Source organism: Urocampus carinirostris, chromosome 13 (assembly GCF_059441175.1).
Source record: "Urocampus carinirostris isolate Australia breed hairy pipefish chromosome 13, RoL_Ucar_1.0, whole genome shotgun sequence".
Taxonomy (NCBI): domain Eukaryota; kingdom Metazoa; phylum Chordata; class Actinopteri; order Syngnathiformes; family Syngnathidae; genus Urocampus; species Urocampus carinirostris.
The window spans coordinates 7,392,131-7,410,903 of NC_142361.1; the positions used below are offsets into that span (position 1 = coordinate 7,392,131).

The 18,773-nt window shown below is 38.5% G+C and overlaps 2 protein-coding genes across 2 annotated transcripts in view; both read right to left on the reverse strand.

Moving 5' to 3' along the window:
- Window positions 1–1,972: 1,972 nt before the first annotated feature.
- Window positions 1,973–18,773, reverse strand: part of parga (poly (ADP-ribose) glycohydrolase a) — a 36,440-nt gene continuing 19,639 nt past the window's right edge. The window contains exons 13-18 of the mRNA XM_088351358.1: window positions 13,628–13,775; window positions 10,140–10,218; window positions 9,926–10,034; window positions 9,715–9,820; window positions 5,098–5,226; window positions 1,973–2,497 (exon numbers count right to left, since the gene is read on the reverse strand). Coding sequence (XP_088207484.1) covers window positions 2,319–2,497; window positions 5,098–5,226; window positions 9,715–9,820; window positions 9,926–10,034; window positions 10,140–10,218; window positions 13,628–13,775 — 750 coding nt within the window. The 3' untranslated portion in view covers window positions 1,973–2,318. The remainder of the gene's footprint in view (window positions 2,498–5,097; window positions 5,227–9,714; window positions 9,821–9,925; window positions 10,035–10,139; window positions 10,219–13,627; window positions 13,776–18,773) is intronic.
- On the reverse strand, window positions 15,679–18,679 carry LOC148353620 (uncharacterized). Its single transcript, XM_088351981.1, has 2 exons — window positions 17,675–18,679; window positions 15,679–17,093 (listed from the first exon to the last, which is right to left on the reverse strand). The coding sequence occupies exons 1-2, from the start codon at window positions 18,477–18,479 to the stop codon at window positions 15,679–15,681; spliced, it is 2,220 nt and encodes a 739-aa protein (XP_088208107.1). The 5' UTR covers window positions 18,480–18,679.

The window sequence follows — 18,773 nt, forward strand, 5'->3', positions numbered from 1 at the left end:
TATTTTCTTTGTTATTTTATGTGTTTGTTTTGCTGTCGGTCACCCCTCTTGAGGGATATGACCAAGGTAGATAGATAGATAGAATGAAAGTGAACGAACCCAAGATTTCTGGGTCTTTAGTGGATTTAAAAGTACATTGTGTTATTTGGCGTTTCCTTGTGGTTAAATGTAATTCTTAAAAAAACAAAAAGAACTATATTGATTAGAATTATTTTAAATACCCATAGTTTTGAGAAATTTGCATTTGTTTTACATAACGTAAGCCTTATCAAGAGGGAGCAGACATAATTGTCGGCCATCTTGTGGCTGCAGGTGCTCAAAGAAAACAAAAAGCTTGCGAACAGCGTGACAAAAGAAATGTGAAAAATGGCGCGGTTTGGTAAGATTGAGTCTCTGTAGTTTGCATTCTTCCTTGTGATTTTTAGAACCAATTTTTGGTTCCACTTCACAATTCAGAGATTCTAGAGGTCAAATGATACACACTGTCTTTTGAAGTGCACTGTTCTGCGAACTGGTGTTCTGAAATTCCTCTATACTCATCAAGACAGCCTACCAATGCCTAGTGCACATGTGCAAGGACAACGCTGAAGAGAAATTGCTGCTTTTAAAAACTGTAAGGTACTTACAATTTTTGTTTTTATTGAACCTTATTTGACTCTTTCACTGTTCAAAATACTGTTTTCAGACACATCTTTTAGCCGTGTTTTTCAGTGGTAGCGTTCCAACATGGTGTTTACTGACGACGTAATCACACAAAGTATATATGCATGCCAACCTTAGTTTTGTATCTTTGGTAAAATTTCTGTTTGCAATTAATAGAAGTTTTAAGTGTTGTGGGTTTTACTTGAAAAAAATAAATAAAACAGATTAGATGGTAGGACGTTTCGGCAGAAAACTGGTCCACTGTAGTAAAGGAAAACTGCATTTTCTTCAAAATATATATAAACTGAAATTTGAATGTTAAAGACCCCGGCCCAAGCTTGCTTAAGCAAAATGACCCCGCAGCAACAATTATGTTCAATTGCTATGAACTGGGAATCGTTTGAGGCGACTTTGACAAGGCTATTGTAGCACACTCAGCAATACCAAAGAGAAAGGCAAGGCAGGGTTTTGGTACTTTAGTCTGCTTGTAGGTGAAATCACAAACTTAAATGGGCACAAATGCATTGCAAGAATTAAAATATATCCTCGAAAACCTAATAGAGTAATTCAAATAGAGTGAGAAACTCATCATCATAAATTTTGTGGTTATTTCCAGCAAATTTATATAATTTTATATACCTCATTGTGGTTCAGTCTGTGCTAAATTGAGGTGTTTCACTCCATGCATTTTTTTACTGATTATCCTCATATAAGCAAAAGAAAACATATTTTATTTTACTGCATATTTTCGCAATTAAAAAATCGGAAAGACATTTAAAATAAGAAATAGGTATTTGTTTATTTCTCCATATTTTATTTCTTATTTTACTATATGTAAAAAAATGTGTAATAATAAAAAAAACTAATGAAAGCTTCTGTTACTCAAAATAAAAAATACAATGAGAAAAACAGCATTTAAAAAGAGTAAATTCTGCCAACAGAAAAAAAGACAGGTTTACTTGTCTCACCTCTCATCTCATCTCATTAGCTACACCGCTTATCCTCAGTAGGGTCGCGGGGGTGCTGGAGCCCATCCCAGCAATCATCGGGCAGTGGGCAAGGGACACCCTGAACTGGTTGCCAGCCAATCGCAGGGCACACGGGGACTGACAACTCACTCGCTCATTCACACCTAGGGACAATTTGGACCGGCCAATTCACCTGAAATGCATGTTTTTAGAATGTGGGAGGAAACCGAAGTGCCCGGAGGAAACCCACGCAAGCACGGGGAGAACATACAAACAGGAAGTCTGGAGCTGGATTTGAACCCACGCAGGAGGTTCCCAAAACATGAACTGTGCCGCACATGCACTAACCACTGCGCCACCGTTTGTAAAGATGTTTATTTCACTTGTCAACAATTCTTTTTAATCTGTTGAAACGGTTTGTGTAGTGTTGTAGTGGTGTTTTCACAATACGGTAACTAGTAGTTCATTCACCTTATCGCCAAGATTAATCAATCATTTTTTGCGGGCACGCGCCAAAATAATGCAGCACTGGGCGTCTGATCTTTGAACTATGTTGATGTTGAGAGGAAGAGCTTCATTGATTCGCACGAAAACAGTTCCTTTCCAATGTGTCGAATTTTTTAAATGCACCTGGAAGACTGATTGTAAGCACACAACTGAGATTTGGGGACCAGTAAATGTCAAGTAGGGGAGGTCTTCCCACTTTTTTTAATGAGAGTCTGATGTTTTAGGGGACATCCCACAGTCCTTAGAGTCCAAGGCATCAGCGGTGGCGGAGGAAGTGAGCTTCTGGTAGATGAAATCGTACAGGCTCACGTCGGGTTTTGTTTTGCGGCAGTTCTTGCAAACATGATTGGAGTATTGATTCAAAAGGCTGTACATCCTCCCTGGGAAAAAGAGAAGAGGGGACGGACATGAGACGAGGGGGTAGGGTGAAGCGATGCAGTTCGAGACGAGCAAGGGAAGGGTTTGGTAGACAGAGACAAAAGACAAAGTGCAATGTACCGGATTTTCTGGACTACAGGACGCATCTAAAAACGCCAATTTGAAAGTGCGCCTCATAACCTGATGTGCCTTATATGGAAAAATCATACCGTTATTATAAATATGTATTACCATACAAAGTTCTAGGGTCATTGTGCAATGATTGAACGAATCGGTGGACATCTCTGACTTAAACTGTAAAACATTGAATGCATCAGAATTCGTACCTGAGTAATGGTAGGGTGTTATCCTAGATTGCTAATATTGTCACGGTACACATGCAAATGTTGTTCTCGATCAAGTATTTATTTGATAAACAAAGACGCAAAAATTTTACACTAAATATCTTTGTTTTTATTCAACAGAGTTTGTGTTGTTGATAAGGGAAGTGATGTTGACATGTATGTCAGTGGGTATGTTTCAATGCAGGGAATATTAAGTTTGAGAACAAATATGCCAGGGCTCAAAAAGGTGAGAAGGGTGTAGAAGAAATACCATATTTATTTGTGTGTATCGTGCACAACAAATTTTTTATCAACACTTTACCACTAGACTACCAGACGTACAAATTACATGCGACAAGGCCTTAGATCTCATCTCATTACTACACTATTCTTATTCATGGTGCCAGGAATACTGTTTTGTATATTCTTTCTGATTTAAACAGTTTCTTCACCACCTCACAAACAAATGTTAAAGAATGAAGAAAACAAAGTCAACAAAACTAAACACTGAGGGCTTATTGACGCACAGGTGAAGATGTGAAGCGACTGTATACCCTATCAGAATGCACTATGCAAATCAGCGTTGTGCCACCTTGCGTTAAAATGGTGTGCTAATGGAATTAGCTATAATGTGATTTTAAATGTCATCTGACCACTGGTGGTATTGTACTAGCACTCCCAGATGGAATATGAGCTTGCTCTGTCCACTCCACGCATCGGCCCGGTATTGCAGTACCTCCGGGAACGGTGCATTCGCAATGATCGCAGCAAGGCTTTAGGGCTAGGACCTTAGCTTGGCCTTTTGGCTGAGAGTAAGTGTCCCAGCCCCTAGGCTTTGTAGTGTATTATGAACTGACCGATAACGGATAATGGATAATGAATAACGAAGATAGATCAATAACCCTTAAAAACCCCAAAACCCCAACTACTTTTGTCCAATTGCTTTTGCATACAATGTTTTGTGATTTTGTTCAGCAGCACATATTGATACATAGCATTAATGCACTAATAATGACAGTCGAAAGCTCTTACTGCAGTCTCAATTTTATGCGTATTATAGTCCGGTGTGTATGTTGTATGAAAAATATATGACAAAGAGACAATTTTTGGGGGGTGCACCTTATGATCCAGTGCGCCTAATAGTGTGAAAAATATGACGTACATATTATTCAATGGAAAAAAAAAAAAAAACTGTAAAATGAAAGCAGGTTTTGTGAGTCTTTGGAGCTACACTGTAGGGAAATGGAAAGCTGGGGGTAGCGAAATTTCTTTGAACGGTCTCAATAAATGTCAGCGCAAGAAAAATGAAAATAAAGCATGGGGAGCACAAATGAGGATGGAGTCTGAGGTCACCAGTAAACCACTCAAAAGCCGAATGTATCAGTGGAATGACTTTGCGTGTACTCGGCCCACGCTGTTCACGTTTATGCATAGTAGTGCAGTAATAGTGGCAGCAAGGACAACCCTGACAATCTTCTCAATCTCAATGGTGGCGAATATCCTTCCCCGCCCATTTTATAGAGTCCATTACTATGAGAATGTTATATAAGGTATTTGTTTGGATTAAATTTGACAGAATGGAACATCTTAGGCCAAACAATCTTTGTTGGACCAAAATCACCAAAACTGAAAATGGGGAAAGAGTTTAAAGATAATTCAAAAAAATAATACAAATATTACCCCTTAACCTTCCTGAGAAATAAGCCTAAAATAGAAATCCAAGACATAACCCATTTGGACAATATGGATATTTTTGGTGTCTTTTGAAATGTAAGACTCTAACCTTTTGTCCCAAGCTGAAATAGTCACTATAGTGCTACTAACATTTAGTAATCGGAGTTGGAACACACCGAAATAAGAAGGCTTATTATTATTACCATTATTAATAAAAATACACACAAAATAACAAAGTACAGACAAATGTAGGCAGCTATTTGCAAGTTGTAGTAAAAGAGGAGAGGACACCGAGGACAAGATTGGCACCGAAACATTTAAACAAGTAATACTTTTTTTTAAAGATTATATATTTCATCATGAATCTTTTAAAAATTTCTATTGGGCGGCCCAAATTATGTGCTCACCCCTGCTTTAGGTAAAATATGTTATGTATTTTTTTTCCTGAATGCTCCTTTTTACATTTATTGTATAACACAGATGCAAGATGCACTGATCCATATTGTTTTCTTTTGAGTGAGGATCCACAATAAACCAAAAAAACAACAACCTACAAAAACAGGTTTGAAGGGAAAAGGGGGAACACAAAGAATTTTATGCCTTACCAACAGTAATTTGTTTCTCAGTCAGGAAAGTGTGCATTTTGTGAACATCTCGCATCAGCGAAGCATCTCCAAAGGTGAAGTACGCCACGTCCCTACCTGCCTCAGCCGCTGCCATGAGCTGGAGCATCGCTGATCAAAGAGAATTAAGGAGAATGAAAGGGAAAGTCAGGTTTACGGCAGCCATGTTGCATTCGTTTTTTTCGATAACTTTGAAGCAAATCAATACATTAGGACAAAATGCTATTGGCTGTGAGCCACAGCACAACGCACCTTGTTTACACTCAGCCACATCTCGATGGACATGTACACAGAATATATGTACATAGGCTTTTACTTTTTGTATATACAGTACATAGTTTTTTTTATTATATTCTGGTTTTGAACTTCTTTATCGTCACCATACGCATGTGTTGAAAAGAATGTTTCATTGGCATTTTATGTTATGACAACAGAGGCAATATTGAATAAGGAAAGGATCTCAACTCAGATATTAAATCAATGAGTAATTCTAAAATCGAATTTTCGCAAGAGAAAAGAAAAAGACAAAGAGGCCATATAACCACCTCCTTTGCTGAAAGTACACTGATGTAAGTAATAGGTCAATAATCCCAAACGAGAGATGCCTTTTCCTCTCAGTCAAGGAGTCGAGGCCTTCCATCATTTAGCAAATTAAGACCATTAAATATTGAACAGTATGGGTATTAACTCTAGATTAATGATCACACAGCTCAAAACATCATTTTGAAAAGGGCTGTAATCTTTACAGCTACAATAATCAAGCTCATGGAAGTATGCAACCTACGAAATGTGTAGACGTAAAACGCTTTGCTATATCTCTAGCTAATCGTTTTGATTTTCAATCCATAAACAACAAATTCAGAAGAGATTTTTAAATTAACGGTAAGTTCTAAATGTACTATGAAACATACATTTTTGTTACATGTGACTATTAGCTAGTGGAGAAATGCAGTGTTGTCAAGTCTTTCGTGGGACGGTAAGTGAGCCCTCGTTTATGGAGAGTGATATAGCGCGATCCCACAGGGGATACGATTTACGGTCTCCCTTGCCTGTAATCAATCCGCGGTTTAATGGAAAGCATAAGCGTGTGTCAGCCGATCGATAATGGTTGGGAAGAAACGAATGAGTGACACATGGGTCGGGCGACTAATTGAAAGAGAGCGCTTCTCTAGGGATGGACATTCAGTGTTTGAAAAAAAAATTAGTAATTGCTGTAAAATTTTTGGTGTTGTTTCAAGTTCTTATGTTACAGTATCGAAGGGAAAACATGATTTCAAACATGATTTCATACATGAGTATGGTTGGGTACATAATTTTGTTATTCAGATTAATTCAAATCTTAACACTTACCACCAAATACTTATATGGTCATTTTTATGTCTTCTACATTATGAATTTGCATTAACTTATTCGGTGCTGCAACGTATCAGTTTTCAGAAGCATTGTCCCGGAGTGCTGAAACCTCTAAATATCATTTTAAAAAATTATTACAAGGGCTTTGGTGCTGCTCATCAGAGGAATAAAGCCTCTGGGAATAACTCCAGTATAATAAACCACAATTAGATGGCAGGAGTGGCTTTGATCAGATCTTTGTCCACACATCAATGAGGCCCCCACTTCCTTTTTCTGGCTAATGAGAGTGTGCAGGCAGGCCCACGCAGTAAGTCTACTGAAGGAGTGTAGTGAGACTCACAAGGCATAGACAAATGGGCAACAGAGCTTAAAGTGAACTCTTTTCCTTTCAAAAACAAAAGATGACAAAGTCCCATCGTCATCTTCTGGTCAGAGAGGGATGACGTTTCGTTCATGCCTGAGGGAACGTGATCGCAATACTGACCGAAATCATGTGATCACCAGAAAAATCAGGATCTGAAAAGTTCTTGCAAAGATCATGCATTGTTAATGCATAGTGCATGCATAAGTTCAGTGTTCTTGCAAGAAAAAAAAAACGTTATTTTGCAAGCAAAGTGCCCTAGTGTTAATGGAAAGCATTGTTTAGATATTAGAGGCATTACTAAGAAGAAAGTTCTGCTTGAAATGCATATTTTCAAAAAAGTCCTTTTCCTTAGAGGTTTTCTTGGAAACGAGTATTTTCAAGAAATGTTTAACCTTGGTTTACTAAACAAAAGGTAAAAGCTAGAAATGTACTTTGTTTTCGATTGAAAGATGTGGGTTCAAACCATTTCCTGTGCCGCTTATCCTCACTAGAGTATATCTGTGGGCAGGGGACACCCCGACCTGGTTGCCAGCCAGTCGCAAGGCACAAAGAGACAGAAAACTCACTTGAATATTCACAAAGAGGGACAATTTGGACGAGCCAATTAACCTGACATGTAAAGTCTTTGTAATATTGGAGGAAACAGGAGTGCCCTGAGGAAACCCACACAGGCATGGGGAGAACATGCAAACTCCACACGGGAATGGTGCAGTCGCTGGAATTGAACCCTGGACCGCCTTGCCGCTGATACAAAATATAGTAAAGTATAGTAAAAAAAACTTTTTTTCCTTTTTATTTTTTAGCACAAATTGAATGATTACAATGGAAAAAAATGAAGATATATGTTTAAAATAGCAGATAATATATTTATTAATGGACAATTTGATCAAATAGGTTTTACAACAGCCAACATTTTTTTCAAAATGTTCGCTTTACATAAACTGAATGGATACAAGATACATCTACAAACACAAAATATTACCATGGTATTTAGATTAATGTCCACTTTAAACACAGTAAACATTGATGTACCGCAAAATTATTATTTTAAAATCCATTTACATGCACGTGATTGGTGACCTGAGGCACCAATTTAATAAAATCACCTTTGCAGGGATTAGCACCAAAATGACAGGGTTCTTTTTTATGTAAAACGATAAATAAGATTTTCGTGGTCATTTGTGCATTCTAAAAATGCTACTTAGCTATTTGTTACTGCGTGAGTGACTTTGCTCATCTCCCAACAAGCAAAATTGATTTTTGAGCTCGTTATTTTCCACCATGAGGGCCCAGCTTGCTTGTTACCAAATCATTAGCGCTTGTTGAACACATATTTAAAGTTAAGGGAATTGGAGTGGTCGCTACCTGTTGTTATAGTTTTCTGCTGGCTTCACTACAGGGCAGGCTGGCGCTTATTTTGGTTGGCTCTTTAAACTATGTCACTTGTAAGGTAAATTTTATGCAAGTAACCTTTGTCTTTGTGTGAACCTTAAAAAACCAACAAGGCTTCTGCTCCAGGACAGCCCAGCGCAGTTAAAGGAGGGGTGTGTCTGTGTAATTTTGTGTGCGTATGAAAAGGTGTATACTAAATGTGAATCATTGAGCAATAAAAACATCCGAATTGTGTATTCATTTGGGCCATGAATAAAATTCAAAATTGTTTGTAAGCATTGTTTCTTTGCTTTCCCCCCAGTTGTGCTGCTTCCAAATATGTGCTCACATATTTAAGTACTTAACCAATAAAATTTTAACCATTACTTATTGCCAGGGTCAAAAATTTACCTGCAGCCTTCGCAATCAGTTCTGCAGGCCCTGAGGCATAGAATAAGTGACGATCAAGCTGTTAGTTTACCTAGGGGTGTCCAACCTTTTCAGAAAGCCGGCCATATTTGGTTAGCTAAAAATGTGTGAGGGAGGGCCGACTATTCAACCTGGCATTCTTTTAATAGTCTTTAATAAATTCACTCTCCGTGGAAGGTTTGCATTGCTTGGCGATTGACCGCCTAACTTGCCTTTGTAGCATTTTCATTTGACTTGCAGGGTCTAGGGACAAGCGCTCCCAGTTGCTTCACCTTTTCACAGTGTTTATTTCCAGTCAGCTTTTTGTAGTCAGCATGTTTGATCTGGAAGTACCTATTGACATTATATTCTTTGATAGCAGCCACAGTCTCTTGGCAAATTAAACCAACTTAGTCTTTTTGGACTTTGGCGGGAAAAATACTCCAATTTCCAGTTGCCCTGAAAGCAGCGGCCCTTACGATTAATTTTCCTTTTTTATTTTCAGTCACCATGTTGGAAATGGGATGGGCTTAAATTTGCACAAAAAGCCAAGGGAATGGTGGCAGAAGGGCTAGTGTCATCATCAGGTGAAATGGTGACCTTTTTTGAACAAATTTATATTATACTGTGGTCAAAAATTACGGGTGGGCATCATATTATTATTATTATTATGAGAGGCAGCGGGTCAGTAACAATTTAACCACATATAAGTAACCCCCAGGCCGAACTTTGGACATGCCTGATTTAGCCAATCAGATTCCGAGTTGGCGGGCCAGGCAGGACCTTCTAGCAGGGGTCAGGAAATGTCTGCGGTTTCAGAATCTGTATGACAGAGTATTTCAAATCTACTTGAGGAAAGAAAGGTGGATGGATTTTGCGCACAAAAAAAAAAAAGAAAAAAAAAATCGGTGTGTAAAATGTGGCTATATTCCTGAATAATATCGCAATATTATTATCACAGATGTCTTTTTTATAGCCATAAAATAGGTATTGAGGGTTGGATTTATCAAACATAGCACCATTGAAGACCTAGGTGTGAAATGCACGGCCCGCCACTGTCATCAACAACCACTTAACACATTTTGATTTTGATAAAAAGGCACCTTTGAGTCGCGTGTCTCCGCCAAAAGCTCCGCAGCCCCAGTTGCCTGTGGCGATTGCAGACAAGTGTTTTCTATTGGCATTACTTCGGGAGAAACCACAATATGCCTGAAAAAAACAGAAGAATCAATAAGTTTTTCAACAGATTGATTTGAGGTAGATATAAATTAAATCATGAGTTGTAAAAGGGGTCCTGAAAAAGCATGTTCTCACTTTGTTGAGATCTCGTGTCATCTTCGCGGGCAGAAACTGTTCCAGGAAGTTTCTGTATTTCATTGCATCGATGGCCACAATTTCTGTGCAACACCTTTGCCAGTCATCCCTTCAAATGAATAATCATTTCAACCCAAAATTATTCTTAAAAATAAGTTGGCCTGACTGATGAGGATAAAAATAAAGTAAAACAAAAGAGTAAAAAAAACAATACCTGGGCGTCTCATCCTTGTAGCATTCATCCCACTTGTAGGTTTCAGCATAGCCGGAATATCGACTGTACTGCTCAGAGCCTACGTAGAAACAAACACTATATTTAATTAGTGCAAACAAATCTAATACTAAATGACCTGTGGACTTATATATACATACATACATACATACATACATACATACATACATATATATATATATATATATAAGTGTGTGTGTGTGTGTGTGTGTGTGTGTGTGTGTAATAGAATAATAATTATATTATATTATAAAATATCAAACAAAGTCTCCTCGTAAGTCCAAGAACAGGCTTTCCCTAAGTTTCTTACTGAGTGTTTTGGAGGTCATACTCAAGAAAAAAACGTGGTTGAACATAACAATCAGAAAAAGAGAGCACACACAGTGTTCTTAAATAAGTTTCAGATTCTTGTCTTGCAAATTAAATTCAGTGCTGTGTGTGTATCAGCAAATATTAGATAACCATCAGTAAAAGCATTTGATCAAATAAACAACCAGCTTTAGAGTTAAAATAAAAAAGCGTCAGCTATTTAAAGGGAGAAATGGTTCGAAGTTAGTCAAAAGCATATTCAGCCTGTACATAGGTAGTTAATGTGTAACCATCCTGGGAATAATAAAGCCGTGTGAGTAATCTTAACATGGACACCACAACAATATAAACCGGCTTAAATTTCCATTCAACCTTCTTCCCAAAAGTGAAAAAAGTTTTAATAGCAATGTTGAGTTATGTGTATTGCTGCATTCTCATTTCTTTCTATCGAATTTCTTTTAAATAGATGACATCAAAATGCACCTTGTAAAAACGTTTCTTATGAAAAACTAGCCTGTGTAAAACAACAAATACAACAACGATACTAAGAGTGCAAAGATTTTGGCGCGTTTTTTTTTTTTAATCAAAACCACCCTCTTAAAGAGTCTGTGTAGAAACAGGGGCAGAAACCTTTTTGACTCAAAGAGCCATGAAAGCAAGATATATATATATTAAGTCGTGTTTTAAGGCAAAATTCAACAGAACCAACAAACCCGCTCATAAGACAAAAGATAATTCTACAGCACATTTTATTGCACTGTGTGACGTTTAAAGATTTGATAAAATCTAATAAATACTAATGACAAAGGCTTTGTTCTGTATCAACAAATATACCACTTAAAATGTTTCTCTTTCTCCCGCAGTTACTTGTTGAAGCTCATTTGACCGACATGTTTGTTTTAAACAATGGTGCAAGCAGAGTCCCTTTGTAAAAAATGTCACAAAATACTGCAAACGAGAAGTACACGGATGTATTTACAGGAGTGCGCTATGTGTGCAGAGATCGGCCCACCCCTTACCATTCACCCAATAAAATGTATCTGGGTGCTTGGCAGGCGTTTTCAGAAGTTTATAGTTTGTTGTGTGGGTTTTCATGAAAAGTGTCTCAACAGTAAACATACATTGTTTATTGAGTGTCAATATAAAGGATTACTTAAGAGACATACAGCCAAAACAGGGGCTGTTGGTTTAACAACGATAAACTGTAGTTGAAACTTTGCACTATATATTATGTACTAAAGGATTGACTGTCTGTGTTACTTGAGCTTCCCATACATAAAAATGGAACAGTCACAGAGACTTCTAGTGATTGAGGGCTATACAGATAAACTTGACTTGACTACTGTGGCCCCTTATTTTATCTTTGAGCCAAATGTACACAAGAAAAGAGCCATATCTGGCTTGCGAGCAACACTTTCCGGACCCCTGGTGTAGAACATAAAAATTTTAATTCGGACAAAAGCAAGCCACTTAATGAATCTTCTAGGAACGGGCTGCCCGTCCTTCCTGTGATCAGCAGACAAGAGCCAATGTCCTTCCCTATCACCTTGATGCAATTTGTGCCGGAACCTGCACGGCCCCATCTCACATCGTCCCGCCATCAGCAGATTACATCGAGGTGTTCTACTACTTTCCCAGCCGACAACACCCCCCTCCTACGGGAAGACCATAGGTAAATATAACTTATATAGGCGAGGTGGTAAAAAAATGTGGGAAGATTACCAGTATGGGGCCTGCATTAAACTCATAGCATGTGTGCAAAGAATATTTTGAAGCGTTTTTATGAATCTCAAGCCTAACTGGCCTTTTCCATTAGAGGAGCAATGACCTTAGCGCAGTTATAAATTCCTTTCTGTCCAAATGTAATAAAGTTAAGTGGGGAGGGGGAGGATGAAGAGGGGGGGGTAAAGAGAGGAAGGGAGGAGAGGATGGTCTGATGCCCGTAGGAGGACAGTGACTAAGAACTGAAGGTGACTCGGAAAAGAGATGAATGCACGGCACAAGACAGGGCGGCGCCACTGTGTCGCTGGCCCGGCACTTAATAAGACAAAAGTCGATTTTTACGTTGACGGAGCAGAATGAAGCGGCATATGTGTGTTTGGTGGCATTGCTGAGCCCGAATGTCATCGTTTTTCTACTCAACTACAGAAGCGTTCTATAGAAATCGACAAGATTAATAATTGGGTTACAAATATGCTTATTGTAAGGCATATCTAAATACAACTCGGACATTACGTGGGATGTAAACACAATTAATATTTCTATATTATATATTTCTAGCATAGTGTACATGTTTGGCATTGCATGTGTTAACTGGTTTATTTTAACAGTTGAGTGAACACAGTTTTACATCTGAAACAACTTGCCATGCTATACAAACTCTGGGAACTAAAAAACAAAAAAATGCCTTAATTGGCGTACTGGTCTGAAATATATAAAAAGGAAATACAAGATAAAATTTTCCCAGTGCATTCTTTTACTGTCCTTTAAAGGCCAAAGGGAGCGATTGTTTTATATTTTGATAGCAATGACCTAGAGAATTGCTTCTGATTTGATATCAATGGCGGGCCGGATGAAATCTTCCGACAGGCATCTGAGCAGTTTGTTTGACATGCCTGTTTTCATCTATTTCATTGCACTTTTGTTGCAATGGCCACTTTGGAATAGAATGCAGCCCTGGTGTTTTATTGTGATATGAGAAGGTATCCGATGATTTTATTGCATTTGAATTAGCCTTCTGGTGAATCTATTGAAGAAAAAAAACTTACAGGTATACAAAAATGGACAAAATATGTGGTGAATCTAAAGAAATATGACACATTTGATTATGCTGCGACTGTTGGAGGTGTCTGTCATTTTTAATGTACTTAAACTGTGTTGAATAGGCAAAAAGGGCAGTAATGGTTCAAAATTTTCAATTAAAAAAACATTAAATTGTATTTTGTATTTTTTTTTGCCTCCAAATAGTCAAATATGGTGATGCCAACCAATGGAGCTTTATTAATTACTAAAAACAATGAGGTGGGAAAACAATGGGGGGTTTGAAAGATATGATCTATCTTTGGCAGTTTCTGTGATAAAATAGATCAACAAAAATATATAAAACAACTATGTTTGATTTCCAAAACAGCAACAAGAAGGTTTGCCCTGTGACCTCTTACCTGTAATGATTAGGCATTCATTGTGCTCCAGCGCTTCAGTGAAGAGACGGGAGACAATGAGTTCAGGGTTGATGATGAACCGGATCTCTTCTTGAACCAGGCCACCTCCTGTGACGCCACCCCCTACAAATCGGTTGGCGAAGTCCACCTTATAATTTAAAGATAAATAAATAAATAAATAATACTGATCTTTTTGTCTTTTCATATTTTTAGAAAATTATTAAATGTAACATCCAGTTATGCAGATTAAAAAGTCAGTTTGAATGTCATTCTTTTGCTGCTATCCACAGTGGTCATTTAATAAAGATAAAGATTACATGCTTGCTTCCGGTTTAGGGATAATCAAATGAGGAAACAAATGATACATGTTCCACCCACAAACACTCACACAGCTGAAATGAATGGTGAACTGATACAAAATATGCCAGTTTACATAATTAATATGTAAATTCATATATTTTATTATGTCATAATATGTTCATTATTTTTGCAAAATAAAATTTGTGAACGTGATTGTGAAAATGCTTGACATATAAAATGGTGTACAACCCTCAATTTATGCAGGCACATGAAAAGGAGATGCATTCTAATCCAAATACTGTACTGCTATTTAAACATGTCTGTCAGAAGGAGGGTCCTGCTCACTGGCCCAAAGCCGCATCAATCTGAGTGACAGTGTGTTTCCAGGCGCATGGTTGTGAACCAGTTCTCTTCACCTTGTTCACCTCTAAGACTCAACCTTCTCATATTCAATCCTCCTCCTCCAGAATGACAAAATGACTGCAAAAATCAAAACCACAGAACTGACCCTCTGCCAAAGAAAACGTTGATGCACCCTCAAGACTGTTGCCCCGATAGGATGCCTAACCCTACTTTCTTCATTGTGACTCGCTTTTTTTTTTTTTGTCCAAAGGTGTCTTTCACATCTGCTTTTATGGGTCCCCAGGCTCTTTATTGAAAACGAGAGGAAAATATATATGCTATTCCAAAAAAACAGAATAATTGTAGACTTGCTGGTCTATGCTAATATCATACCTGCCAACTTTTGAAAGTGAAAAAGCCTAGTAGCTAGGGTCCAGGGGCCGCAGGCCCTGGTCAGGTCCAGGACGATGTCCGGTGGGGGGTTCAGGGGGGTGAAGCCCCCCTGAAGTCAAAGGATTTTTAGCATTTTCAGGGCTTAAAATGCAGCTAAGAAGTAACAAATTTTACATTTTTTTCACAATCACAACCTCATGTTTACAGTCAATTTACCTAAACTGTACTGATGGAAATAATCAAAAGAAAGTTCTTTAAAGCTCAACAATGTATTTAATATAACAAAGTCATAGAAAACCCTCATAGTTTTCTTTTCTTTTCAATATTTGATACAATAAGAAACAAAACATTTAATTTTTTATCATTGAAGTAATATTATTCAGTGTTGGTTCTTGGGTTGGTTTTCAGGTTAGTTTGGAAACTTGTTATTTGAGATATTCCAGTATATTTGTGAGTGAATAATTATATAATTGATTTTGATCAGTTTTTATATAAATAAAATAACAACCAGGCCCAACACTGACTAATACTTAAATTTTACATGCAATTTAACTATTGGAAGCAGTTGAAGATAAAACAAAATTTGGCAAACAATAATTAAACTAATTATCTAACTAAGAAAACATTTCACTGGCACATTTCCAAGTGTCACTGCACTGCATACAAGTGTATGTCCATTGAGGCAGTCACTTCTCATCTTAGAAATTCCCAATTTCACTTAACTGACTTCAGCACATATTTAAGCAATAAACAAACTAAAGGCTAAATCTATATATATCATGCAAACAATTTCACTGGCACATTTCTAAGTGTCACTGCTCCATTGAATCAGTCACTTCTCAAAGTGAAGCAAGGCACACCAGAGTCAATTGAACATGCGAGGCCAAAAGATTTTTCTCCGCTGAAAAGCAGATAATAAGAGACTGAAAAGCCATAAACATGCATGGGTTGATTCACTTTAGCAAAATTAATGATATCCAAATGTTCTCCATGTTATACAAGCTACAGCCTAAGCATTATTTGTTTTCCATTGTGCATCGTTTTGATTTTTTCAACTGGTCTTTCGAATGGGTCACACTGTGGCACTTGTATCCAGATGATGTCATCATCATTTTCCTAGTCATCAGGCTGCCAAGCACTTTGGTCGATAGACTTGCCCGGAACTCCGTCTTGTTCTTGTTGACATGACTGAAGATGCGTTCACAGTCTGCGTTGCTGTGATAAATCACCAACACAGACTTGGCCACTTTGAAGAGGGCTCCAAACTTGGCCTTGCCAGTGGCTGGGTCCTTGAGTTTTGAGAGCTCGTTCCACGCTGTGTCCACTCGCTCAGCTTCTGTGATGGCAGGGGTGAGTGGATCGCACTGGTATACGAGGAACTCCTCTTCCAGACTCCTCTTGTCATCCTTGGTCAGGAGGTGAGGGTACCTCTCAGCAAAGAATCTCACCTGGCTGAACTTGCAGTCCTGCCTGTAGCTGATATCCAGCATCCGGGCATTCACCAGAACTTCATCCCCAAAGGGAAATGCGCTGATCATGTAGCTGCATGTGCTGCTGTAGAATGCCCTGACACTGGAAAAGAAAGTGGTGAGGTCACATTCCTTTGCATGTTCAGCCACATAGTCCCTGCAGTTGGTTCCCATGAAGAGATCCTCGTCGTCCTTCTGGTTGGCCCGGTCCTTAAAGTTCACCTTTGTGATGTCACTGGCAGCGATGATGACCTTTGGCTTCATTAAGCACATGATGAGCTTGCTGAACTGAGTCGAGAGCACATGGTGCAAGAGATGCACGCAGGGTTCATCTTTTTGGAGGAAGGTGTTGGTCTCGTTGAAGATTGGCAAGACTGCCATCAAGAAATGGGCATACAACAAAGTGTTCTTGTCACTCATCTTGGTGAGGATAAGGCTGGCTTTGCTGCTGCTGGTCTTGGTGTCATCTTCTTTCTTCTTCTCCTTCACCTTCTTAGACTTGTCCGCCACTTCCTTCTCCTTGAACATGTACCTGGCCAAGTCGAAGGTCTTGGAGGAGTCTGCTTTCTCATCTGTTGCCTGAGGAGCGTCCGTGTCCAGCTTCCTTTTCTTCTCCTCCGACTTCTTCACATCAGGAGTGTAGGGCCTCTTTCTTCCTCTGCTGGATGGCATGCTGGACTTCTTCTCATGACCCACCTCTGCCTCAAAGAACTTGATGAGAGCCGTCCACTGCTGAAGGAGTCGGTCCAAGCAATGCTCCAGGGACAGCCATCTCGTTGACACATGCTTCAGGATCTTGGCCTTGGGTAGACCTTCCTCTTCTTGGAACTGTCGGAGTGCCTGCTTGCGTTTGCTGCTCTTCTCCAAGTAGTAGAACACGTCCACAAGCAGATCATCTAGCTTCACTGGCAATTGCTTCGCCCCTCTCTGAACAGCCAAGTGGATGAGATGGCAGGAACAACCTGCAAATTAATTGCAAAAATTGTAAATGTTCATGGATAAATAGATAATATCCCCAATTCTGGAACATAATCTAAATGCATAAAAACAAGGTTGTCATGGTGTAGTAAAAATTAATACTGTAGTCATAATGTCAAGAGATGTAATGTTGGTGGTAATGGTTAATGCAAGTCCTCATATACCTATGGCTGATGGATTGTAATTTGCTTTAAATCATGTAATTTTAGTAATATTTTATTAAAAACATTATCTGAAGTTTTGATATTTAAAAATTAGGAGTATAAGAAATAACATGACATTTCCTGAAACTACTTTGTAAAACATAACTAATTAATTACATCTATACAAACACACATCTCAAGGTGATTACTATGGGCACATAAAAATAATTAAATGACAAATTTTACTTGAATTAAAATATCTCAATATTATAATTGAAATCAGTACTGTAAAAGAATCTATGGAAAATTGTATTTTCAAGTGATATATTTGATACCATAAATTAATCAGCTTGCAGCGTTTTCGTAATAGGCACATCGATATGAAATAATAATAATTTTGAATAAATTGCATAGTCAATTACCTGCGATGTATGCCGATGGAGATTTTTCTGTGATGAAGGACGCGACTCCTTTCTTGGATCCAAGCATAACAGCGGCGTTGTCGGCAGCAAAACACACTAAATTATCCCAGGGAATGTTGTTCGAGTTCATTTCTTTTTCGATAATCTTAAAAATGTTCTCGCCCGTCGATGCCGTGTTGCATTCTCTCAACGAAAGAAGCACTGACAGAACTTTTCCTGTTTGGTTATCGAAGAATCGTACACAAATTGGATAAAGTTTTACATCGTCGTAGTCTGTACTTCCATCAGTAGACATGCTAAAAGGCGAAGATTTGATGACATCGACGATGCTTTGTGATGATTCTTCACCAAGGCACTGAACGATGTTCGAAGTTTTCGTTCTCCCACAACCATATTTTTTAGCGATCTTAGAATCGGGAAACATTCTCCTGAAAAGCGGTCCCATGTGGTCGGCCATAGCGATTGGAACACCATGTTCAATGATCGCTTCAGTAAATAACACTTCGGCATTTATGACGTCCAAAGAATCGGTTGGGGCGACAAAAAAAGTGGAGATTTTGCCGCTGGAATTACTGTCATTGGCATTTGATTTGTGTTTTTTCGTTCCAACGTGGTCTTTAACGTCGCTAATTCCTCCATGACCCACAGAAAAGTCTTGTCTACACAGTGTGCAGTTCGCGTAATTTTCACCTTTTCTCGATCTGATAATTACTCCAGGGAAAGCTTTGAAATATTCTTCACGAAAGCACTGTAATTTTCGTTTCGGTTTCACAATTTTCTGCACTTTTTCTCCGGTAGATTCCATGATCTATTCAAAGCACCGTGACCTACATCTCGGTTCCTTCTCGCTGCCGATTAAACAATGGCAGTGCTCCAATTGAGCTAAAAATAAACCTCCCGCATGCGCAGACGACTGGCAGTGCCGATAGCCTTTGTTTGAAATGGTACTTCGCGATCTCGCGGTGGAATGTTTTTCGTTCTTTATTTACGATTTTTTTTTTTTTTTTTTTTTAAGGGGAAAACCGTAGTTTTTGTAATGAAACCGAAACACCGTAGTGGGTTCAAGAAAACCGTACTCATTACGGCAGAACCGTAGTAG